This window comes from Mus musculus, chromosome 7 (genome assembly GCF_000001635.26).
Source record: "Mus musculus strain C57BL/6J chromosome 7, GRCm38.p6 C57BL/6J".
In the NCBI taxonomy this organism is placed as follows: Eukaryota; Metazoa; Chordata; class Mammalia; order Rodentia; family Muridae; genus Mus; species Mus musculus.
In genome coordinates, this window is record NC_000073.6 from 16,780,836 (window position 1) to 16,806,746 (window position 25,911).

Here is a 25,911-nt window from a genome sequence, read left to right on the forward strand (position 1 = left end):
CCCAATTTGTTTCTACAGACTGGGTTTCTTTTTCTTTATGTAGCCCTGGCAGCCCTAGAACTCGCTCTGTAGACCAACCAAGGCTGATCTTGAACTCACAGAGATCTATCTGCCTGCCTCTGCCTCCTGAGAGCAGGGATTAAAGGTGTGTGCCACTCATCTGTCTGCCCTTTCTAGGGGTCCTTCTGTGGAATATCAGATATGATCCACAATTAGATTCTTTTGACCAGTGGTGAGGTGCGTGTGGGTGGGTGTGGGTTGGATAGTTTCCCAACGCCCCGCCCCTTTTGGAGGCTTTGCACCCTTTCTGGCTCGATGCCCTTGCCCCGGCCCCGCCCCTGGCTATGCATTGTTATTCACCCTAGGTTGCCCACTGTGATCTTGGCTCCGCCCCTCGCTCGCCACCTGGCGCCGAATGTTCCATAACCAATCAGCGCTTGCGGGACGGCCTCCGCCTTTTCAAGTCCCGCCCTCCGCTTTTTCAAGTCACGCCCCTCCGCCTTTAATCCTGGTCGCTTCCGTCTAGCAGCCTCAGAGACACGCGGCGCGGCCTGGGAGGTTTCTCCTTGGCGCCACTTTCCATATCCCCCGGGCTGCTTCCTATTTGCATCTGGAAATTTGATTTTTCTCTCCAGAGCCCGAAACGCTCGGTCCACTCCTTCTAGGGCTCCAGTACCCAAGAGTCCGAGAGCCAGGCGTCCTAATCCTGGGATCTCGGTCTCCCGGAGCAAGGCATCCCGGATCTATGCCACTTGGGTTGAGCTTCCTGAAGACCTCAGCTACCTGAGTTTCCTTACTCCTTCAGGGAGTCAAAGAACCCTCTGAAGAGCTGTTCCCTACTCCAACAAGGCGCTCTCAACTCCCAGTTTTCGGGGATTCGACATCACCAGGAAAAATAAAGGGATCTCCGCATACAGCTCAGGGAGCCTAGGACCCTCCAGTTTCCGAGATCCGGTGGACGCATAACTTCAAGGACCGCTGCAAAGTTTCAGCCTCCATTCTCGGTCCTAAGGACGTCACACCTAGTCTCCAGGCTCACAAGGAACCTCCCTGTTACGGCTCAGCATGGCAGTGGATCCCCCTAAGGCTGACCCCAAAGGGGTAGTAGCGGTGGATTCCACCGCGAACGGTGGCCCCGCGCTGGGATCCAGAGAGGACCAGAGTGCGAAAGCAGGTGGTTGCTGCGGTTCCCGTGACCGGGTGCGCCGCTGCATTCGCGCCAACCTGCTGGTGCTGCTCACGGTGGCTGCGGTGGTGGCTGGCGTGGGGCTGGGGCTGGGGGTCTCGGCGGCGGGCGGTGCTGACGCGCTGGGTCCCGCGCGCTTGACCGCTTTCGCCTTCCCGGGAGAGCTGCTGCTGCGTCTGCTGAAGATGATCATCCTGCCGCTCGTGGTGTGCAGCCTGATCGGAGGTGCAGCCAGCTTGGACCCTAGCGCGCTCGGTCGTGTGGGCGCCTGGGCGCTGCTCTTTTTCCTGGTCACCACACTGCTCGCGTCGGCGCTCGGCGTGGGTTTGGCCCTGGCGCTGAAGCCGGGCGCCGCCGTTACCGCCATCACCTCCATCAACGACTCTGTTGTAGACCCCTGTGCCCGCAGTGCACCAACCAAAGAGGTGCTGGATTCCTTTCTAGATCTCGTGAGGTACGTTCCCGCCAGGCAGTGGGGTGGTTAGGGGCCAGTGCAAGCGTGCAATCTTTCTGCTTTACCCCCTCTGAGTACAGGGATTACCCGTGTGTGCCGCCACTAGTCACCAAGGTTGAGTCCTCCAGATTGAGTCATGCCTTCTAGAATCTAGGAAAATAAGGTAACGGTGACAGGACCGCTAACATCTTGGAAGGGTGAACTTTTACGGAAGTTCTCCAAATTTGGGGGCGGGCCTAAACATGGAGGGCTTTTAGAGGAAGGAAAAATAATAAGCCTTCTTAGTCTTGTTACGCTTTTTGGAGACAGTACAGGGTCTCGTACAGCCAAGCCTGTCCTTGAACTCTCCTTAGCGCCCTACCTCCATCACCCTAGTGGCTGGGATGAAGGAGCATCATTTAGCTTACTGAAAACAAGTCTGCTACAAGTATCTCAGGCTGCTCTCTTGCCTCGGCCTCCTTCCTTGGCTTGCAAGGGAAGTGTTATAAAAGATACAAGGACTGCCCTAAGAAGAGCCACCCCCCCCCCATGAAAGTTATGAAGAACCACAAAAACAAACAAACAAGAACGTTGTGCAAACTTCTGGAGGGATTCTTTTGTGGCAGAGGGGCAGAGATGAGGCTCCTGGATAAGGATTTGGACCCAGGGTCTGTGACCTTTTCACTCCTATGAGCCGGTGGAGGCCCAATGGTGATGTGAGAGGCTGCCTGATTCCCAGCGATAGGAGTGTGCTCGAATGTCCCCGGAACACAGCTTCTTGTTCCCTCTAACCCTACTTGGTTCACCTGGGCCAGGCAGTCAGACTTCCGGTGCCTTCGCCCTCCCTGCCCTACCATCTCATTTCCTCTTGTATGTCCCCTTCAGTGCCTTCCCCAAAGCAGAGAGTGACATTTTATCCTTGTACCCTTCCCACTTTGGAGGACTCTAGACTCCCGGTCCACGTGGTCCTGCCATGAGGGCCTCTGATTCAGTATCTTCAGATTGGGGACTTCCTGGAAGGAAGAGAGAAGTGAGGTGGGTGGGGTGGTGGGGATGTGGAAACCGTGAGTCAGAAAACCGGGCATCCTCTGCTTCTGGGCCATCGTATGGGATGACATGAAGGGTTGTGCCCTTGGTGTCCGTATTGAGGATGCCTTCTGGCTGATGGAGATTAGCTGGATCCTGGGCCCTGCCCTGGGTGGCGAGGCGGCACACCCACCTTCAGGCTGTTTGTGAGCTGAGGCTTTTCCTCCCAGGCAAGCTCAAAACAGCTGGAACTCACACTCTCTAGGCCAGGATACTTCACGCCCAGCTTTCAAGCATGTAAACCTAGGCACTGAGAAGCCCGCGTGGCCTTAAACCAGCTGGGAGGCACACATACAACCCACGAGGGACTGGATACTCTTTACGCTTTTATTTTATGTGTGTGAGTGTCTTGCCTGCGTGTATGTGTGTGCGTTACATGTGTGCCTGGTGCCTGCAGATGCCGAAAGAGGTTATTGGATTCCCTGGGACTGAAGTTAGAGGTCGTTGTAAGCTGCCATATGCATGCTGGGAATCTTCATCTAGCTCCCCTGACCCCCCAGTCTCCCGCACAGGACCACTTTCTTTTAAGGTGTTTTGTTTTGTTTTTTTCCCGGGCAGGGGGAGGGATTGCTGAGCTAGGGTTTCTCTGTTCCTGGGACTCAGAAATCCCTGACCTGCCTCTTGTCCCCTGAGTGCTGGAAAGGCATGCATCACCACTGGCATGGTGCCACCTTCAATCCCGCCCCTGGCCATGTGAATGCTTAAGCCCGTGTTCAAGAGGGTAGGTAGTACAAGTCAGACATGGCTGCCCCACACTGCCAGACCCCGGCACGGTGAGGCGGGGGCAAGAGGATCAGGAGTTCTAGGCCATCCCGGACCACATGAGGGCCTCTCAACTCCCAAGAACAAGGACAATCTCTCTTGAGAAAGTTTCTTGCCTTTCTGTGCCTTAGTTTTCCTTTACTTATCCATGGGGTTTTAGACGGGGTCATACTGTGTAACCTTGTCCTTTCAGCTGTCCCCATGCCTGCACCACACACCTGGAGTCCACTTCAGTTAAGAAGGAGTTGGACGATGTAAAGCAGTAGCTGTGCCACCTGGCATTGGGCAGACACCCGCCACGCATGAGCAGCCATACAAGGACACGTGCATATTCATAACCGGAACAGCGGTCCCACCCCGTGTGGCTTAGCCTTCCAGGCCACCATCCATTATGCCCAGGTCCTCCCCATGCCTTCCGACCCACCAGACCCACCAGCCTGCTCCTTAGGGATCACCCTGTCCTTAGCCCTCCAGGAAGGAGCTGATGCAAGACGCCCAGGGTATTAAATGGTTGCTGGGGGTGGAGCTGAGGTCTGGTGTGACCCTGCCCTTGCCTGCCTCTCAAAAGCCTAGTTCCCACCCCTACCTCCCCTTGGTTCTGAAACCTCAACTTCCTGGGGCCAGAAGAGGCCAATTGAAACTCCCACATCCTGGAAAAGGTGTGCTGGCCGGCCTGTGTTAGACTGTCTGTACCTCCAGCTACCCAAGGGACTGAAGGACCACAGGTCTGAGGCAAGCCTGGGCTCACACAGTTTAAGGCTAGCCTGGGTAACCTAGCAAGACCCTGTCTCAAAAAATAAAAGTAGCTCTGAGGATGTAGATCAGTAGTAGAGTGGGCAAGGTCCTTGTGTTCTATCATGGGGGGCGGGGGGGGGGTGGGAGATTGGTGGGGGTTAGGCTCAGGGCTTAAGGTTTTGTTTTTGTTTTTGTTTTTTTTTGCCAAGCCTGATGACTTGAGGTTGCTCTCTGGTCACAAGAGATGAAGAAAACAGACTCCTGCACACAAGTAGGGGCACACATGCTCCTCCTCCCCCCCCCCCCCCCCCCCCAGTAATTAAATGTTTATGGCCAGGCACCGTGGCGCAGGCCTTTAATCACAGCACAATGGCATAGGCAGGTGGATCTCCTCAGTGAGTTCAAGGCCAACTAGGGCTATACAGTGAGACACTATCAAAAAAAAAAAAAAAAGTAGGGTGGAGTTGTATGTGTGGAGGATGTGACTGCAGTCTAAGTACTTTATGATCCCCTTCTTAAGCCACCAAGAGAGAATCCCATTGCCACTCTCCAGGAAGCCAGCCCCGTCCCTCTCTGCCTGCGCTGCCTCCTCCCCACCCTCCCATGACAGCATCTAACATCGGTGTCTGTTTCTGCAGGAATATTTTCCCCTCCAATCTGGTGTCTGCTGCCTTCCGCTCTGTGAGTCCTCTGGGGCTTAGGGGTGGGATGGTGACCGATAAGAAAAGGGAAATGCGTGTATGAGTTTGCCAAGAGCATTCTGAGTTTGCCACTGAGACTCATCCCTGCCTTTCTCACTAAGAAATGAGATTCTGGGGAGCTGGCCAGACAACCAGACAACAGGTGCTGTGTGAGCTGACAGCCTCAAGTTTGATTCTCAGAACACGCAGTTGTCCTCTGACCTCCAGACACATTCGGGGGGCCACATGGGCCACACACACATACACACAAAGTTAAGTTTTAAAAAGAAATGAGATTATGGGCTTGGTGGAGCCTGTACTACTAGCTCAGAAAGGCTGAGGTTCAGCAGAAAGTTCAGGCTACACAAGGGGATAGCATCTCAATAAGTGAAACTGGCATGAACGGCTCGTACCTGTAATCCCAGTGCTTGGGAAGTGGATGGGGAAGGACCAGGAGTTCAAGGTTATCATTGACTGCATAGGGAGTTAGAAGTCAGCCTGGGCTACAAGAGACCTTGTCTTTAAAAAGGGAAAGGACGGGAGGAATGAGGGATGCTTGGGGCTGGTTTGGGGCTTTGTGTAGCTTTGGTAACAATGGACACTGATTTTTTTCCCCCCACCCCATCTGCAGTTTGCTACCTCATATGAACCCAAAGACAACTCATGTAAAATACCGGTGAGCTGATGTGTGGAGGCCCAACAGCCTTGCCCCTGGGCCAGTGTAGTCCCTCCTCCCCTTCCCCTCTTTGTCTTTTGAATCTTCCAAAAGGTTAGTGTGAATTTAGATTTAAACTTGGGATTAGTGTGCAATCCTTGAGACTGCAGTTGTGGTTCATTGGGTAGAGAGTTTGCCTTAGCATGCTCAAAGCCTTGGGCTCCATCCTCAGTACTGCATAAACCAGACATGCTGGCTCACACCTGTGACTCCAGTAATAAATAGAATGACTACAAATATTTCAGGAGCCCAGGGTCACCCTTGGCTACATAGGGAGTTCTAGGCTAGCCTGGGCTACAAGAGACTACCTTAAAAGTTGGGGATAGAGGGGTTGGTTGCTGGGGCTGGATTGGAGCAGGTTTGGGGCATTGCTGTTTCTAGCATAGTAGTGGGAGCCATGATGACAGTTGACACTAATCCTTCCAACCTTGTCTGCAGCAATCCTGTATCCAGCGGGAGATCAATTCAACCATGGTCCAGGTAAGCAAGGCCAGGGCTGAGGAAGCTCCACACCACCAGCCCGTTGTGGCTTTTCAGTTTGCCCCCCACCCTCTGTTGTTTGAGTCTTCCCCAAAAACATAGTGTGAGGGCTGGAGAGATGGCTCAGCAGTTAAGCACTGGCTGCTCTTCCAGAGGTCCTAGAATTCAATTCTCAGCACCCATGTGGCAGTTGGCAACTGTCTTTAATTACAGTTTCAGGAGATCTGATGCCCTCATACAGATAGCCATGCAGGCAAGCACATTTAAAAAAAAAAAAAAAAAAAAAAAAGTAAGCAGGGCGTGGTGGCGCACGCCTTTAATCCCAGCACTTGGGAGGCAGAGGCAGGTGGATTTCTGAGTTCGAGGCCAGCCTGGTCTACAAAGTGAGGTCCAGGACAGCCAGGGCTATACAGAGAAACCCTGTCTCAAAAAAACAAAAACAAAAACAAAAAAAGTAAAGTGTGAAATTTGATTTAAAGTCTGCAGTCCAAGCTGGCAGACTTTAAAGCTCACGGGAAGGAAGCCAAGGCAGGTGGATATCTGAGTACAAGGCCAGCCTGGTCTATAGTGTGAGTTCCAGGACAACCAGGGCTACACAGAGAAACCCTGAGTCAGAAAAAAAATCAGCCCAGCACTTGGGAGGCAGAGGCAGGTGGATTTCTGAGTTCAAGGCTAGCCTGGTCTACAAAGTGAGTTCCAGGACAGCCAGGGCTACACAGGGAAACCCTATCTTGAAAAATCAAAAGAGGAAAAAAAAAAAAAAGCGAAACACAAAAGTCTGCGGCCTTTGGAGCTGAAGCTATAGCTCAGTCTGGCGTCTTTGTTTAGTGTGAGTGAAGCCCAGGGTTTAGTCCCTGACAGCATGTAAGCAAGTCAGGTGGTGGTGTGTGCCTGTAATCCCACATTGAGGGTGTGGGGGTGCAGAAGGATCAAAGTTCAAGGTTATCTCTGGATACATTGGAGTTAAGAGGCCAGCCTGGGCTTTGAGAGACCCTATGGGATTCCATAGTCGTCAGTATGTCCTGAGGTTCTAGGATCAGCTGTTGCCCTAATGGTTACGAGGCAAGCCCCCAGTCCCAAGCCACACCTCCAGCCCCTCACTGGCTTCCCCTACCGGATCCCACCCTCTCCCACCCACCCATAACCTTATGCCCAGAGGGTCTGTCTACAGTGCCGATCTGATCTGTCCGTTGCCCAGAGTCCCCAGTGCTATGAGAGATGCGTGTTGCTTTTGTGCACAGAGGCCAGAAGAAGAGGTTGATTCCTGGGAACTGGAGTCAGAGGTGTCTGTAGGACGCTTGGCTCGTGATGTGAATGCTGGGGTCCAGCTTCCATCCAGGCCCATCTACTCCGAGCTGATGCCTCCTCTCAGGGCCTGCCTTGCTTGGGTCCCTCCTAGTTTTGCTTTTTATTGCTGTGAGAAATATGGCCAAAGCAACTTGGGAAGGAAAGGTTTATTTCACCTTAGTGATGTGTGTGTACAGGCCATCATGAGGGGACTGGGGCGGGGACCCGGAGGCAGAAACTGAAGCAGTGGCCAAGGAGGGCTGCTACTAATTTGCTTGCTCAGCGTGCTTTCAGAACCATCTGCCCAAGGTGGCGCTCTGACTGAAGTGGGCTGAACCCGCTTACATTTTTTTGTCTTTGTTTGTTTTCGAGACAGGGTTTCTCTGTGTAGCCCTGGCTGTCCTGGAACTCACTCTGTAGACCAGGCTGGTCTCAAACTCAGAAATCCGCCTGCCTCTGCCTCCCAAGTGCTGGGATTAAAGGGGTGCGCCACCACCGCCCGGCTCTTGTTTTGTTTTTTTAAAGACATGATTTCTCTGTATAATCCTGACTGTCCTGGAACTTGCTCTGTAGACCAGGCTGGGCACAAATTCCGAGATCTGCCTGCCTCTGCCTCCCGAGTGATGGGGTTAACTATGTGCCTCACCACACCCAGCTCCCACATCAATTTTGTTTTCATTCTTTTATTTTTATTTATTTCTGATTCATTCACTTTACATCCTGATTGCTGCCCCACTCCCTAGTCACCCCCTCCCACAATCCCCCCTCTCCTAATCCTACCCCCCTTCCCTTCTCTGAGAGGGTGTAGGCATCCCCCAACCCTAGTGCATCAAATCTCTGTGAGGCTAGGTACTTCCCCTTCCACTGAAGCCAGACAAGGCAGCCCAGCTAGGAGAACCCGTCCCACAGACAGGCAGCAGCTTTAGGGACAGGACAGCCCCTGCTCTAGTTGCTTGGGACCCACTTGAAGACTGAGCTGCACATCTGCTACATATTTTTTTGTTTTTTTAAGTCACAGTATCTCTTTGTAGCTCTGACCATCCTGGAACTCAGAAGGATTGTAGGAGATGGTTACTGGGAGGGGATCAGCAATTGGGATATAAAGTGAATAAATAAAAAGTAAATGATAATGAAGAAAAAATGATTGTGGTGGTTAACACATTTAACCCATCACTCGGGAGGCAGAGGGCACGCAGATCTCTGATTTCAAGGCCAGCCTGGTCTCGGGGAGGCCTAGGTCTAGCCTGCGTATGCTCTTTGGATGGTGGTTCAGTTTCTGAGAGCCCAAAGGTCCAGGTTGGTTGACTCTGGTCTTCCTGAAGGGGTTCCTGTCCCCCTTCAGGGCCTGTAATCCCCCCACCACCACAACCACAGTTATCTACAGGCCAATCAGGTAGAGGCTTTTTTCCCAGTGGAGGTTGTTCCTCCTTCCAAGCTTGTAAGGTAAAGCTGACAAAACAAAACAAAAATAACCAGGACTGGCTAGTTCCAGCCCTGCTTGGCTGCGCTGGGTACTCAGTGGCTGCGAAGATGGGTTGGCGCTCGCTCTCTCCCCACACCTCTGTTCTTTTCTGAAGCTTCTCTGTGAGGTGGAGGGAATGAACATCCTGGGCCTGGTGGTCTTCGCTATCGTCTTTGGTGTGGCTCTGCGGAAGCTGGGGCCCGAGGGTGAGCTGCTCATTCGTTTCTTCAACTCCTTCAATGATGCCACCATGGTCCTGGTCTCCTGGATTATGTGGTAGGTGTTGGGGACAAGGGGTGGGCATGTCTGTTGTGTGATGTGGGGGAGCCTTCCAATGCGCTTCCTAGAGCCTGAGGGGTTGGTTCTGCGTTCAGATCTGTGTTCACCATTCACTGGCTGTGACATTGTGCTAGTGACTTGTCATCTCTGTGCCTGAGTTTCCCCCATGTCAAGAGGTGACCATCCTGTAGTCCATGGGTGCTAGGACTGATACCTTTGCCTTCTTGATCATACTAGATGATGGAAGACAGCCAAACAGATGTACCATGGCTTTTAATGTAATAGCACGGCTCCTCTTGAATTGAGGATCTGAGATAACGCCTGCTTTACCAGGTTGCCATAGAGGTTTATTTGGAGCCAGGGTGTCACTCAGCCAGGGAGTACTTGCCTCACAGGTGCCTCGAGCACCCTGCATTCTAATCCCCGTGCCTGGTTCTAACTGTTGAGCAGCCCCTGATGTGAGTACTGTCCTTTGGTTTTTCATAAATGACTTGAGGAAATGAAAACGAGAACCACATGCAGGAGCTCTCCTCCTGTCTATCTGGTCTCACACAGGTAGGCTCCACCCACCTGGCCTGGATCTAAAGATCAGAAATTGAGAGAAAAGACAAGATGGCTACTAACACAAAACCAAATCAAACAGAAAAAGAAAAGTAGGTGAAATGGCTCAGTGGTTAAGAGCGCCGACTGCTCTTCCTAAAGTCCTGAGTTCAAATCCCAGCAACCACATGGTGGCTCACAACCATCCATAATGAGATCTGACTCCTCTTCTGGTGTGTCTGAAGTGTATATGAAGTGTACTTACATTAAATAAATAAATAAATATTTTTTAAAAAAAGAAAAGTAATAACAACAACAACTCCCCCGATTTCCAACATATAGAATTTCCTGGGGCTGGAGAGATGCATCAGTGGTTAAGAGCACTGCCTGCTCTTCCAAAGGTCGTGAGTTCAAATCCCAGCAACCACATGGTTGCCCACAACCATCTGTAATGAGATCTGATGCCCTCTTCTGGTGTGTCTGAAGACAGCTACAGTGTACAATACCTAAATATAATAATAAATAAATCTTAAAAAAAAAAAACTTTAAGAAAAGTAACTTTCCAATGGCTGGAGAGATGGCTTGGGGGTTAGCAGCACTCAGTGCTCTTCCAGAGGACCTAGGTTTGATTTCAAACATCCACATGGTGGCCTCACAGTTGTTTGTTATTCCAGTTCCAGGGGCAGACCCCCTGTACTGGCATTGTAGGGCACCAAATATGCACATGATGAGTAGACATTCATGTAGCCAAAACACTTATACACATAGAATGAAGTGGAAAAATCTTAGCCAGACATGGTGGCACATGCCTGTAATATTAGGAAACAGGGGCAAGTGGATGAATCTTTGTGGGTTTAAGGTTAGTTTGTTCTACAGAACCACTACCAAAGTAGTGAGGCAAACTGTAAGACACTATATTAAAAAACAAAGCAAAATGCGCAGATCTGTGGTGGCGCACACCTCTAATCCCAGCACTTGGGAGGCAGAAGCAGGCGAATCTCTGAGTTTGAGGCCAGCCTGGGCTACACAGAGAAACCTGTCTCAAGAAAAACAAAACAAAATGCTAAGTTTTTGTCTATGCCTTTAAATGCCAGCATTTGAAAGGCAGAGGCTGGCAGATCTTTGTGAGTTCAGGGCTACACAAAGAAACTCTGCATAAAAAAGCCAAAACAAGGGGCTGGCGAGATGGCTTAGTGGGGAAGAGCACTGACTGCTCTTCTGAAGGTCCTGAGTTCAAATCCCAGCAACCACATGGTGGCTCACAATCACCTGTAATGAGATCTGACGCCCTCTTCTGGTGTGTCTGAAGACAGCTGTAGTGTACAGTGTACTTTTTATAATAATAAATCTTTGGGAAAAAAAAAAGCCAAATCAAAAAACAGCTATGCTCATTGGGTATGCCTTTTTGTTGTAGATTTTTGGAACTAGGGTTCACTATGTAGCCTAGACTTGCCTAGAACTCAGAATTCTCCTACTCTTGGACCTAAGTGATGGGAACACAGGCACCCACCACCACATTCAGCGCTGTTTGTGTGTGTGGAACTAGGGATCTAGCCCAGAGCCAAGTAATTGCTAGGTACTCTTTGGCTGAGTCACACACACACAACACACACACACACACCCCGCCCCTCAGTGGGGGCTCAGGGGATGGGGTGTTTCTAGGCTCTACCATTGAGCCACGTCCCTGCCCCTTAGTGTGTCTTGATCAGTAAGAAGATGGTCGGTGCTGCAGAGGCAAGGCTTCCAAGACAGCTTGGTTTCCCTCCCTGCTACTGCTCTTCCCCAGCTCTGAGCACTACTCTAAGTTAGACTTAACTTCCTGTGCATCAGTTTTTCTCTGCAGAAGATGGTGCCGTGACAGCGGCTTCAGAGGTCACAGCAGGGTTAACACATGTTCTCATGCCAGTGCCTGCTCTGTCCCATGCTCAGAGTAAACAATGGCAAATATTTATTTAAGCATTTGTGCTTATAAAATTCCTGGGCGCGTCTGAGTGGCTGGGACTTGGCCAGCTGGCCCTCCCCTCCCTTATTGCACAGGTGCCTTTCTTTTGTGTAAAGGACAAGGAACTGAGGAGACAACCAGCCATGGTTGCAAGGTATTGGGAAACCAGGCTAACAGCAAGTGCACCCTGGGAGTCTTGGCTGTAGGATAGACACAGGGAGGGTTGTCGCACCAGCAGTGGGACTGTGTACAAATGCCTCCCAGCTAGTGTCTCCCTTCATCCTGTTGTAGTTCCTGGAGGTTAGTAGCATTACCTTGCCTGGTTGGTATTTTCTTTATTCTGTGGTGAAGATTAAAAGCAGGTCTTTGAGCTACCATTGAACCATACTGCCCAGCCCCTCACTGGGAGATTCTAGGCAGGGGCTCTACCACTGAGCCACACCTGTCAGCCCTCTTTTTACTTTCTGAGACAGGGTTTTATTGCCTTGAATTGTGTGTGTGTGTGTGTGTGTGTGTGTGTGTATTTAAATTTTATGTGGATAAGTGTTTGGCCTACATGTATGTCTGTGCACCATGTGTACTCAGGGCCTGTGGACATAAGAGAGCAACAGATCCCCTAAAGCTGGAGTTCTAGGCTGTTGTGAGCCACCGGGTAGGTACTAGAAACGGAACCTGGATCCTGTATAAAAGTAGCCAGTGCTCTTATCGGCTGAGCCATCCATCCATCTCTCCAGCTCTTGGCCTTGGACTTTTGATCCTCATAGCTTAAGTTACAAAGTGTCTGGTGGGCCGCCAGTCATCCGAGATCAAAGGCTTAAGTGGGGGGTATGTTGCAAGTGCCACAGACCTGTGAGTTAGAGTGACCCAGAGACTTTTTTTTTAACTGAGAGTGACAGCAGCTGCTTTAACAAGCAAACCAGGCAGCAAACAACTCAGAGTGGTGGGTGCTTCTTTCCCTACTTTACTGTCAAGTCTACATCTGAGGTCGCCGTTCTGGTAGGGATGGGAACGTGTGCGCATGCGTGGGCTTTTATTTCATACCTGTGCTATCTTTGTGTCTACAATTTTATCTGAGGCTCTCACCAGTCTTGGAGTGGTGCTCTGAGTAACTCCAGACTTCTAGGAAAGGTTGGGAAGTGTGGTCAGCTGAAGTGCTGCGCACGGGGCATGGCTGTGACAGTCCCATGATCGGCGGCGGCAATAAGTCTCTGTGATGATGATCAGGTACGCACCCGTTGGAATCCTGTTCCTGGTGGCCAGCAAGATTGTGGAGATGAAAGACGTCCGCCAGCTCTTCATCAGCCTCGGCAAATACATTCTGTGCTGCCTGCTGGGCCACGCCATCCACGGGCTCCTGGTTCTGCCTCTCATCTACTTCCTCTTCACCCGCAAAAATCCCTATCGATTCCTGTGGGGCATCATGACACCCCTGGCCACTGCTTTCGGGACCTCTTCTAGGTGAGCCCTGTTACCAAATATAACAAAGGGAACTGGGAGTGGGTATTGGTGTTTGAAGACCTGTATTATGATTGGGGTCATTTGATGTGGACACATTTTTTTTTTTAATTTTACTTTTTTGTCAGTTTTTCTTTTCTTTCTTAATCTTTAATTAATTTATTTTAAAAAAAATTTTTTCTGTGTATCAGTGTTTTACCTGAACGCATGTCTGCAGTGCTCCCGGGTGCCCACAGAGGCCAGGTGTTTGGTTTCCCCTGGGTCTATAGCGTTAGCTCTGAGCCACCATGTGGGTGCTGGAGGTTGAACCCAGGGTCTCTGGAAGAGCAGCCACCGTTCTTAATCACTGAGCCATCTCTCCAGCCTCCTTCACTCAGTCTTTTTTTTTTTTTTTCTGTCATTTTTTCTTTTCTTTGTGTGTGAGGTGACAGTGCAATGTGTGTGTAAGTCGGAGGACACCTGCAGGTGTCCCTCCTCACCTCCTACCTATTTGAGATTGTCTGTTTTTCCCTCCCGTCTCTCAGTAATGGTGCTAAGGATTACAGACATTGTATACTATGTGTCTGATTTTTACAGAGCTATGGGGAATTGAACGCTGGTCCTCATGTTTGTACAACTACAGCCTTCTCCCCCGGCCGTTTTGTTTTTGTTTTCCAAGACAGGGTTTTTCTATACTGCTCTGCCTGTCTTAGAACTCGCTCTGTAGAGCCGGCTGGCCTTGAACTGAGAGATCCGCCTGCCTCTGCTTCCAGAGTGCTGGGATTACAGGCATGCACCACTGCTGCCCAGCTGTTTTGGTTTTTAAAATTTATTTTTAGCTAGGCAGTGTTGACATGGAGGCAATCAGATCTCTGAGTTCTAGACCAGTCTAGGTAGGCTAGAGACTGAGTGCCAGAACAGCCAGGGCTACACACAGAAATCCTGTCTAGAAAAACCAAACCAAAACCAACCAGAGTGGGAAAAACCCTTTTATTCTTGTATGTATTTGTACATCATGGAGAGCCTTCCTCTTGTATGTATTTGTACATCATGGAGAGCCTTCTGACGACAACTTGGGGAAATGGATCTTTTTCTACACTCGGCGTTGAACTCAGGCTTGCAGCGAACACCTAAGACCACTCTTTTCTGTTTTGTGGTGCTCTGGATTGAAACCATGACCTTGTGCATGCTAAGAATGAGCCCCACCACAGCCACACCCATCAGCCCTCATTGGTGGGTTCTAGCCACAGGCTTAACCACTGACCTACATTCCAGCCCTCTTTATTTTGAGACAGGGTCTCACTGGGTTGGCCTAGGCTGCTCTCAAACTTGGAATCCTTGCCAGGGTCGGTAGTGCTTTAAACCCAACTCTTGAGAGTCAGTGCTAGGTGGGTGTGGTCTCTATTTAAGCCAGACTGGTCTACCTAAAAAGTTATAGGCCAGCCCTAGCTGCATACATAGTGAGACCCTCTTAAAGAAAAACAAAACTAACCTAACAAAACCCCATATGCACACAAAAAAACTTGGTTCTCAGTCTCCCGGATATTTACAAGCTCCTGTCAGTACATGCAGCTTTCTGTGCGTGTCTGCAGAGGGAGCATACTACATTCCCAGTATTGATGAGGCTCCCTCTGTTTCAGCAGGATCCGGGGAGCCTGCTGCTTTGAGAAGGGAAAGACAGTGGAGAGCTAGAAGCTCAGGGTGGTGTGAGGAAAGGAGGTCTGGGCAGGTGGGCAGGGACCCTGGATGTGGATCCGTGAGCAGTCAGTAACTACCTCAGCTAGGGGTGGGCTCCGTGCAGCTGTCGGGTGGGCGGGCCTAGCCTTTGAGGTCCAGGAGGGCTGGTCCGGGAGTGCTCGCCCAGGCTCACTCAGTGTGATGTTCTCTGCCACCTTGATCAGCTCTGCCACCTTGCCTCTGATGATGAAGTGTGTAGAGGAGAAGAATGGTGTGGCCAAACACATCAGCCGGTTCATCCTACCCATCGGCGCCACGGTCAACATGGACGGGGCGGCGCTGTTCCAGTGTGTGGCGGCAGTGTTCATCGCACAACTAAACGGGGTGTCCCTGGACTTCGTGAAGATCATCACCATCCTGTGAGTGCCAGGGGCTGTGGCAGGAGGCCCCGCCCCCATGATTCTGCCATCTCCGCTCTTCTCTTCCCCAGGGTCACAGCCACAGCATCCAGTGTCGGTGCGGCAGGGATCCCTGCAGGGGGCGTCCTCACCCTCGCCATCATCCTGGAAGCAGTCAGCCTGCCTGTGAAGGACATCTCCTTGATCTTGGCCGTGGACTGGCTAGTGTAAGTGGGGCCTTGGGTGTTTGCCGGGGCTAAGGAGTCTCCTAGGAAAGGGCATGAGGACTCCTGCACACAGTAAGTAAGACAGACATGACAAATCTAGAGGGAGCATGTGAGACTTTAATCCTCCCGTAGGGAGGAAGAGTTAGCGACTTAGGGGGTTCTATTTCTTTTTTCTTTTTTAAAAAACAGGGTCTCTTCCTGAAGCCCTGATTAGCCCAGAATTGACTATCGACCAGGCTGGCCTCAAACTCAGAGATTCTCTCGTCTCTGCCGTCCCAGTGCTGGTATTAAACGCCTATATCACCAGGCTTGGTTGTTTTATTTATTTATTTATTTATTTATTTATTTATTTATTTATTTATTGGTTTTTCGAGGCAGGGTTTCTCTGTATAGTCCTGGCTGGTCCTGGAACTCACTCTGTAGACCAGGCCGGCCTCTGCCTCTGGTTGTTTATTTTTAACTTATGTATTGTTACTTGTGTGTGGGTGAGTGTGTGGGTGACAGGGGATGAGGCATGTTCCATGATGTGGTTGGTTCCTTTTTTCCATCTCCGTGGGCTCTGGAGATCAATTGCAGGCCTCCTGTCCTGTACAGTAAGCGCCTGTTGGACCATCGTACCATTGTTTTGTTTGTTTTGGGATGTGTCTTTTGTTTTGTTTTGTTTGACGCTGGACCTCATGATGTAACCCCTGGCCGTCCTGGCATTTGCCCTGTAGTCCAGGCAAGCCCCAAACTCTCCTACCCCAGACTCCATGGTACTAGAAACACATGTATGAGCCATGAGCTGTGCCTGGCCAATCTTTGGAGTCTTATAAGGAACCCTGGAAGAGCAGTGAGCCATTGTAGCTTGCAGTCGTGACTCCTAGGCCTGGCAGCTTACGCTCAGTTCTGTCGTAGCTACCTTAATCCTCCTGTGTCTCAGTTTCCTCATCTGTACAATGGGGAGGTAGCAAAGTGCCTGCTACACAAGGATGAGGCCCTGGATTTGGATCTCTAACCCCATATGACCCCTAGACTCGGCAGACGGATGGATCTCTGAGCTTGTGGGCCTGTCAGTCTAGCTGATTGAGCTCATTCATGGCCAGTTCAGTGAGAGCTGCTGTCACAGAAAATAAGGATGTGAGGTGTAGTGCACACATCTTTAATTCCAGTACTTGGGAGGCCAAGGCAGGAGAATCTCTTGAGTTTGAAGGCAGCCTGGTTTACATACTGAGTTCCAGGACAGCTATGTAGACTCTGACTCCTAAATCAACTCTTCTAGTGGGTGAAGGCAGGCCACCTGGGCCCTGGCCTCCTGCCTCCCCTTCCTTCCGTCTCACATTATTGTTGTGTCCCCCTTTTAGGGACAGGTCCTGTACTGTCCTCAACGTGGAAGGTGATGCTTTTGGGGCTGGACTGCTTCAGAGTTACGTGGATCGAACCAAGATGCCGAGCTCAGAGCCCGAATTGATCCAGGTGAAGAACGAGGTGTCTCTGAATCCACTGCCCCTCGCCACAGAGGAGGGGAATCCCCTCCTGAAACAGTACCAGGGACCCACCGGGGACTCCAGTGCCACGTTCGAAAAGGAATCTGTCATGTGAATATCAGGAGGGACTTTCTACGCCCTGGTGACTTCACGTTGGAAGCCGGGTCTTGCGAGCTGGAGAAATGGACTGGATGAGGGCTCTAGGGGTGGGCTGTTTACACACTCCAGGAATCTAGGGGTCGGTGTCTCCTTCCTGGAGAGGCTATTAGGAGCCTTGTTGCTGGGGTGCATATGCTTATATGTGAATGTGTCCACAAATCCCACCCCCTCTCCGTTCTGTCCCCCATTCAAGGAATGACATTCTCAGTCACCCAGAGCCATCTGGCCTACCCTCTCAGGAAATGGGTTGTCCTGTAGAGTTCTCTACCCTTTTAAAGGCAAAAGTATTGGGATGCAATACTATCTTAATGTCCCTATCTGTGGTGTGTGTGCACTTGCTGTGACCTTCCCAGTAGTCCCTCCATGACAGAAAACACTCCCATGAGTCTCGAGGGAAAGCCAAGAATAAATGTCACTCCAGAACACATTTTTTTTTAGCAATAAAATGGTGTCAAATGTATTGACCATGGCCCTAGAGTCTGAGTAATACCAGGTGTGTTGTCACATGTCTTTCCTTTCTGCACTGGGGAAGCAGCTTCCGAGGTTCGTGCCTGGGGAAGGACACGGGCAGGAGATTCAGAAGCTAAAGGGCATCCTGGGCTGTGACACTGTCCCAAACCTTTTATGCTGGACACAGTGTCACACACCTTCAATCCTAGTACTGCGGGGCAGAGGAAGGCAGATACCTGAGTTCGACCCTGGCCTGATCTATCTACACAGTGAGATTCAGGCCAGCCAGTGCTACATCGACCATATCTCCAAAAATGTATCTTTAATTTTTTGACTAAATATGAAAATCAACAGTGAAGTCAAGTTTTAGATGTCACTGAACTTTACAAATCAGAAATCATTGTGGCCGGGCAGTGGTGGCGCACGCCTTTAATGCCAGCACTTGGGAGACAGAGGCAGGCAAATCTCTGAGTTTGAGGCCAGCCTGATCTATAGACCAAGTTCTAGAACAGCCAACACCCCTCCCCACAACCCTGCCTCAAAAATAACAACAGAAAAGAAGTTGTGAGCTGGTAAGACAGCTCATGGGGTACAGGTACCTGTGGCAAAGAATGGACTTGGGTTCTATCCCTGGGATCCACATGGTTGGGAGAGAGGGGCTAGAAATGTGGCTCAGTACTTGAGCGCACTGTGCTCTTCAGAAGGCAGGCTCCATCCCCCGCACCCAGCAGCACCCAGCTCCCAGGGATGCAACACCTGACCTCTGGTCACTTGCACACATGTGGTGCACACTCACACAGATAAATAAGGGGATGGAAAGCTGGCTCAGCAGTGCGGAGGACTGGGGTTTAAGTCCCAGCATTCACATCGGTGGCTCGCAACCACCCATAGCACTCTGTGGAGACAGTAGCTCTCTTCTGACCTCTGGGTTCCAAGCATGCGTGTGATCCTGTGACACACATGTACATGCAGGCAAAGCGTTTTTACACATACAGTAGTCGATTTAAATAAACAGGGCTGGAGATAAGTCTCAGCAGTTAGGAGCCCTGGGTGTTCTAGAGGGCCTGGGTTCCACTCTCAGTTCACAAGCATCTCTAACTCCAGTTCCAGACAATGTAAGCTTGGTCCCTGGATCCCAAGGAAGGTGGGAGAGACCTGCCAAGTTGTCTTCTGAACTCCACATACCCACAGCATTTTTTTTTAAAAGATAACATCTCACTATGTACCTCTGACTGACTTTACAGAAATCCACTTGTCTCCTGAATGATGGAATTAGAGACATCTGCCACTACACTCAGATTATACTTAAATTCTTATTTTATACTTAAATTTTTATTGCTAAAAGTCATCATTGATCCTGGCTTAGTGTCATCAGTACTAGAGCCTTTTAGATAAGATGAATAATGCATTTCCGTTGGAAAAATTCATGAACCTGTGCTTGTAAAAACTGGTGCATTTTGTTCTGTGTTCTATTTATAAATCTTGTACAGAGGTGAGGGTGACTCAGGTTCAGAGCCCCTGCCTAGAATCCCCCAGTGAGGGGGATGGGGGTGTGGCTCAGTGGTAGAGCCCCTGCCTAGAATCCCCCAGTGAGGGGCTGGGGGCGTGGCTCAGTGGTAGAGCCCCTGCCTAGAATCCCCCAGTGAGGGGCTGGGGGCGTGGCTCAGTGGTAGAGCCCCTGCCTAGAGTCCCCCAGTGAGGGGCTGGGGGCGTGACTCAGTGGTAGAGCCCCTGCCTAGAATCCCCCTGTGAGGGGCAAAAGATGTGGCTTAGTGGTAGAGCCTTTTTTTTTTTTTTTTTTTTTTGGTTTCTCAAGACAGGGTTTCTCTGTGTATCCCTGGCTGTCCTGGAACTCACTTTGTAGACCAGGCTGGCCTCAAACTCAGAAATCCGCCTGCCTCTGCCTCCTGAGTGTTGGGATTAAAGGCGTGTGTCACCGCGCCCGGAGCCTTTCTAATATGAAGTTGTTGGCTTCACCCAGGATGGCGTGAAGTGTCTTGTACAACTTCTAGAAAGTTCATTTACCACTATACCACTATGACTAACTGCTTGAACCCTCACTATCCAAATATTTCCCATACAATAACTTTGCTCTTTTAGGTTTGTTTTTTTTTTTTTTTTTCTTAAAGATAAATTCTTTCTGTGTAGCTCCAGCTGGTCCTGAACTAGCAGAGATCCTCCTGCTTCTGCTTTCTGGGTGATAGGATTAAAGATATATGACACTAAGTCTGCTTTAGCATGTTTTAATTAATTAATTAATTAATTAATTAATTAATTTGTCAGTTAATTTTAAAAAAAGATTTATTTATTATTATAAATAAGTACACTGTAGCTGTCTTCAGACCCACCAGAAAAGGGTGTCAGATCTCATCACGGGTGGTTGTGAGCCACCATGTGGTTGCTGGGATTTGAACTCAGGACCTTGGAAGAGCAGACAGTACTCTTATCCGCTGAGCCATCTCACCAGGCCCAGTTAATTAATTTTTACATCTTGACCACAGCTTCTCTGCCTTCCCCTCTTCCCAGTTCCTCCCCTCCACTGCCCCTCTCCTCCCTCCTCCCACTCTTTCTGCCTCTTCAGAAAGGGGCAGGCCTCCCCGTGGATATTAACCAGCCATGGCATTATCATATTGCAGTAAGACTAGGTACTTCCTCTCCTATTAAGGCCAGATGAGGCAATCCAGCATGGGGAAAGGGTCCCAAAAGCAGGCACCAGAGTCAGACAGCCCTTTCTTCCACTGTTAGGAGTCTGACGAGAAGACCAAGCTGCATAGCTAATGTGCAGAGGGCCTAGGTCAGTCCTCTGTAGGTTACCTGGTTGGCAGGTCAGTCCCTGTGAGACCCTATGAGCCCAGGTTAGTTGGTTCTGTAGGTTTTATCGTGGTGTCCTTGATCCCTCCGGCTCCTACAATCCCTTTTTAAATCAGGTTTTACCTGAATGTATGCCTGTACCATGTGCATGTTTGATATCTGCAGAGGCCAAAAGAAGGCAACCGATCCTGTAGAAATGGAATCGCAGACAGTTGTAAGCTGCCATGTGGATGCTGGGAATTGAATCCAGGTCCTTTGGTAGAAAGAAGTCAGTGCTCTTAAGTGCTGGGCCATCTCTAACGTTTTGGATTTTTATTTATTTATTTTTATTTTCTTATTAGTTTTAGAATTTTGAGACAGGGTCTCTACATAGTTCTGGCTGCCTTGAATTAACAGAGACCCACCTGCCTCTGCTTCCATGTCCAGCCTAAGATTCATTTTTATTTATGTGTATCTGTCTGTGTGGATGCATGCTGTGAGTGTGTGAGTGTGTGTGTGTGTGTGTGTGTGTGTGTGTGTTGTGTGCATCTGCAGAGGCTACCTTGGAACTGGAGTTACACACAGATGTTAACACTCTAAAGTAGGTGCTGGGTACTGAACCTGTGTCTTCTTAAAGGGCAGCAAATGTTCTTAACTGCTAAGCCATCGTTTCTCCAGCCCCATCTTCTGTGAATTTTTTTTTAGATTTACTTCATGTGTGTGAATGTTCTGCCTGCATGCATGCATGACGGCATGTGTGGCACCTACAGAGGTCAGAAGAGGCACTGGAGCCCTGGAAGTGGAGTTACAAACTGTTGTAAGTCACCATGTAGGTTCTGGGGTCGGACCCTGTGTCCTCTGCACAAGCAGCAAGTGCTCTTAACTGCTGAGCCACCACACCGAACCCCGTTTTAGGATTTTTTCAGGCAGAGTTTCCTACATATCCCAGGCTGAACCCCGAGAAAGCAACCCTCCTGCCTAAGCCTTCCCCAGTGGCAGGACTGAAGGCATCAGCCGCTTGCCTGACTTTGATTTGCTCTCTGATTCTCCTTTGTCTTGGAAAGCCCAACTCTGCTATGGCACTCTTGCTGTGTCTGCTGTGTTTAGATCCCATGGCCTCAGCTTCCCGTGTGCTTAGATCCGTCAAGCCCTGCTGTGTGCAGGCTGTGAGTTCTGCTGCAGTCCAGCACCTGCTTTCTCCCCATCCTAGGTCGCTCTGTTGACTCATTCCTGGATCTTCCTGGGTCTTAGCATGGAGGAATCTTGAGTCTCTTGAGCATGATTTTGGTTGCTACTCCCCATGGTCATTATGGTCCTGACTCCATGGCCCATCCTATGCCATACACAAACACTACTAATGAGCTTACTGTTGAATCCTTATGGAACAGATGTCTTAAATGCTTTCTGGTATGTCCTAATCCTTATTAAGTGGTAATAGAGTGTAAGAGGATTTTTTAAAAAACAGAGCTGGGTGTGGTGTGCCTGTAATCCCAGCATGCGGGAGGCAGAGGCAGAGGCAGAGGCAGAGAGGCAGAGGCAGAGAGGCAGAGGCAGAGAGGCAGAGAGGCAGAGGCAGAGAGGCAGAGAGGCAGAGAGGCAGAGGCAGAGACAGAGAGGCAGAGACAGAGAGGCAGAGGCAGAGAGGCAGAGGCAGAGGCAGAGAGGCAGAGAGGCAGAGAGGCAGAGACAGAGACAGAGACAGAGAGGCAGAGAGGCAGAGACAGAGAGGCAGAGGCAGAGAGGCAGAGGCAAGGATCCCCACCCAGTACATGGGTGCCCTGGGCCACACAGAGAAAGTAGTGAAACACTAGTACTTAGAAGACTAAGCCGGGATCGCTATGAGTTTAAAGCCTTCTTCGGCTATAGAATGAAACTCCATCTCAAAACCAAAACTGTGGGAGGGCTACAGAGATGGCTCAGTGGTTAAGAGCACTGGCTGATCTTGCAGAGGACTTGGGTTTGATTCCCAGCACCCCCACATGGCAGCTCACATAAGTCAGTAACTCCAGTTTCAGGGGACCTGGGCCCTATCCTGGCCTCTGCAGGCACCACACACACATGCAGTGCACATACATACACATGAGCAAACACCCATACATGTAAAAGCTTTACAAAGTCAAGATAACAACTCAGTGGGGACAGGTATTTGCTGCTCAGCCTGAAGATCTGCGTTCAGTCCTCAGGATCCACAGAATGAAGAAAGAACCAACTCCTGCATACCGCCCTCTGACTGACACTCCCTCTGTGTGTGTGCATATATACACATGGCAGGACGCACTGCATATCGCCCTCTGACTGACACTCCCTCTGTGTGTGTGCATATATACACATGGCAGGATGCACTGCATATCGCCCTCTGACTGACACTCCCTCTGTGTGTGTGCATATATACACATGGCAGGATGCACTGCATATCGCCCTCTGACTGACACGCCTTCTGTGTGTGTGTGTGTGTGTGTGTGTGCATATATACACATGGCAGGACGCACTGCATATCGCCCTCTGACTGACACTCCCTCTGTGTGTGTGCATATATACACATGGCGGGACGCACTTATAATTCCAGAACTTGGGAATATAATTGGGACGTGCAGGCAGGAGGATCAGGAGTGTTAGGTTTCCTAGTGAGTTCTAGGCCAGCCTACGCGACATCAGACCTTGCCTCAGAAGAGGAGTAGGCAGGGGATGTAGCTCAGTGGTAGACGGCTTGCTTAGCAAGCCTGTGGTCCTGGGTTCAATCCCAAGGTTGAATCCTGTGATATGATACAAAACAGTAGTTTTGTTGTATCAGTGCTTTCAAAATCCTAGCATAGTGGGCTGCCTTTAGTTTGAGAAGGGAGAACCAGGTTGGTCTTGAATTTTCCATTCTTCTGCCTCCTCCTGAGTGCTGGGTTACTGATGTCTATTACCATGCTTAACTCAGAGGGTTTTCTTTCCTTCCTTCCTTCCTTCCTTCCTTCCATTTTTTTCTAGGACAAGATCCTATTTAAACAAAGTTTGTCTGGCACTGTGTAGTTGAGAATGATCTTGAGTTTCTTTCTTTCTTTCTTTCTTTCTTTCTTTCTTTCTTTCTTTCTTTCTTTCTTTCTTCCTTCCTTCCTTCCTTCCTTCCTTCCTTCCTTTCTTTCTTCCTTTTTTTCTTTCTTTCTTTCTTTCATGCGTGGTTTTTATTTATTTATTTTGTTTTTTTAAAGATTTGTTTATTTATTTTATGTATATGAGCACACTGTAGCCATCTTCAGACACACCAGAAGAGGGCATTGGATCCCATTATAGATAATTATGAGCCACCCTGTGGTTGATGGGAATTGAACTCAGGACCTCTGCAAGAGCAGTCAGTGCTCTTAACCGCTGAGTCATCTCTCCCGCCCCCCTTTTTTTTCTCTCTCTCTCAAGACAAGATTTTCGGTTTTCTTTGTGTAGCCTTGGCTGTCCTGGAACTCATTCTGTAGACCAGGCTGCCTTGTACTCAGAGATCCGCCTCCCAAGTGCTGGGATTAAGGGCGTGCACCACCACTGCCCAGCCACCTTGAATCTCTGATCTTCTGAGTGGTATAACTACATGCATGTTACACTGTGCCCAGTTATATGTGGCCCTGAGGACCAAACCCAGGCCACTGCACTTTAGGCAACCCTCCTCCACCTGAGCTGTAGTCCCTGCCCTTCATGTCTCATAGTCAAGCTACCACACACCACGTTTTCCTGCTCTCGAAAGAACTTCACATCTGGCTCCTCTCGCCTCCCACACTGGCTGCTTCCCTGGTCCAGCTGACCCCTCACCCATTTGAATGGCTTCTGAGACTCCCTATCTCTACAGGCTTCTTGTTGAACTGTTCCTCATATGTCCACAAGAGGGCATCCGTTCCTATTTTGCTTTTTGCTCATTTGGTTTTGTTTTAGGGGCAAGGTCTCATTCCCTAGTCAAGGGGGCCTGAAACTCCTGGTCTCAGCCTCCCTCCACTCCCTCCAGCGTTTACTGTTTCTTTCTTTGAAAAAAAAAATATTTTTTTAAGGGCTGGAGAGACGGCTCAGTGGTTAAGAGCATAGGGTACTCTTCCAGAGGTCCAGAGTTCAATTTCTAGCACCCACATGGTGGCTCATAACTTCGTGGGATCCAATTCCTTCTGGTGTGAAGACATACATGCAGAGGAAACATCCATATATATAAAATAAAATAAGCCAATCTTTTAAGATTTTGTTTAGAATATCTATTACTTACTCTCTGACAATTTCTTTCCTTCTTATTTATTTACTTTTTTTTTTTTTTTTTTTTTTTTTTCTTCGAGAGGGTTTCTTTGTGTAGCCCTGGCTGTCCTGAAACTCACTTTGTAGACCAGGCTGGCCTCGAACTCAGAAATCCTCCTGCCTCTGCCTCCCAAGTGCTGGGATTAAAGGAGTGCGCCACCCACTGCCCGGCAACAATTTCTTAAATGTATACAATATATATTGATCATATCCATTTTTAACTCTCTCCTCTACTCTCTCTTCTTAAAAAAAAAAAGTATGTGTGTGCATGCATGCTCCTGCACATTCAAGTGCAGCAGTGTGTGTGTGTGTGTGTGTGTGTGTGTGTGAGAGAGAGAGAGAGAGAGAGAGAGAGAGAGAGAGAGAGATGTGTTCTTTCCTTCTACCATGTGGAACCTAGGACTCGAATTCAGGTCTTCAGGCTTGGTGGCAAGCACCCTGACCCCCCTGTCTTGCCTGTTAGTTATTTCTTCCATATGCCAGGCTAGCTCTTGCCCCAGAACCCTTTGTCCCTTCCCCAAGACACCTTTGGCCTACATCTCTACTTGGGTCTTTCTTCATCTTGGACAATATTAATTTGATCTCCACCCTCCCCCCCACCCCCACCACCACTGTTACTAACCTGTCACCTATTTAGGTATTTTTTTTTTACACTTACTGTTTTTTGTGCATTTGGCACGCATGTATGCATATGGAGGTCAGAGAACAAATCCCAGTTCTCTCCTTCCAGCCTATGTGGGCTGTGGGACTCAAAACTCAGGCCTAGAGGCTGAGCACCTGTATCTACCAGGCAGTCTCCTGGGTCCTGTTTTGTTTTGTTTTGTCTTTTGTTTTTTTGAGACAGGGTTTCTCTGTGTAGCCCTGGCTGTCCTGGAACTCACTCTGTAGATCAGGCTGACCTCAAACTCAGAAATCCGCCTGCCTCTGCCTCCCAAGTGCTGGGATTAAAGGTGTGCACCACTACTGCCCGGCTCTTGTTTTTGTTTTTTGTTTTTTTGTTTTTTGTTTTTGTTTTGTTTTGTTTGTTTTTTTGTTTTTTTTTTTTTGAGACAGGGGTCTTGCTTTGTAGCCTAGGCTGGCTGAGAACTCAACATGTAGCTCAGGCTGGCCTAGAATTTTCTATGTATCTAAGGTTGCCCTTGAGCTCCTGCTTCTTCTGCCACAACCTCCTTAAGTGATGGGAGCTGAAAATAGGGTTTTACTAATGCTAAGCCAGCACTCTACCTCTCTCCCACTGACTACGTCCCACCCGAAAGGCTAGTCATTTGTAATACTAGGCACATCTGTGGGTTCCCCTTCTTGATATGCCAGGAGGTAGTCTGACACTGGTACCTACTAAACTGGCAGCTCCAAATGTGTTGGAAGATGTTCTGGTGGCTAATTACCAAGTGCTGTGGGCAACAAGATTTTCCCGTGTGATAGGCAAGCCTTGGCCAAGTTTCTAATGAACGCTGACACAAGCTTCCCTCATTTTACAT

General features: G+C 49.5%; 1 protein-coding gene across 4 annotated transcripts; it reads left to right on the forward strand.

The window, feature by feature from the left end:
- The first annotated feature begins 498 nt into the window (after window positions 1–498).
- On the forward strand, window positions 499–17,439 carry Slc1a5 (solute carrier family 1 (neutral amino acid transporter), member 5). 4 transcript variants are annotated; one of them, XM_030242273.1, is made up of 9 exons: window positions 510–1,640; window positions 4,841–4,883; window positions 5,514–5,651; window positions 6,036–6,077; window positions 8,942–9,102; window positions 12,812–13,045; window positions 14,923–15,117; window positions 15,189–15,323; window positions 16,667–17,408. In XM_030242273.1, exons 4-9 carry the CDS (start codon window positions 6,069–6,071, stop codon window positions 16,902–16,904), a joined length of 972 nt encoding a protein of 323 aa, XP_030098133.1. In that variant the 5' UTR covers window positions 510–1,640; window positions 4,841–4,883; window positions 5,514–5,651; window positions 6,036–6,068; the 3' UTR covers window positions 16,905–17,408. The 4 variants fall into 4 exon arrangements, 3 of the variants coding, with proteins under 3 accessions (XP_030098133.1, XP_006539758.1, NP_033227.2); NM_009201.2 differs by having other exon boundaries at window positions 511–1,640; window positions 5,514–5,558; window positions 16,667–17,439; XM_006539695.2 differs by lacking the exon at window positions 8,942–9,102 and having other exon boundaries at window positions 5,514–5,558.
- The last annotated feature ends 8,472 nt before the right edge of the window (window positions 17,440–25,911 follow it).

Bases quoted from the DNA above. Each gene is read 5' to 3' on its own strand.
- Slc1a5 (NM_009201.2), top strand. From the start codon at position 1,066: ATGGCAGTGGATCCCCCTAAGGCTGACCCCAAAGGGGTAGTAGCGGTG. The intron at 1,641-4,840 runs GTACGTTCCCGC...CTGTTTCTGCAG, and splicing joins TCCTTTCTAGATCTCGTGAG to GAATATTTTCCCCTCCAATC. The intron at 6,078-8,941 runs GTAAGCAAGGCC...TCTTTTCTGAAG, and splicing joins TCAATTCAACCATGGTCCAG to CTTCTCTGTGAGGTGGAGGG.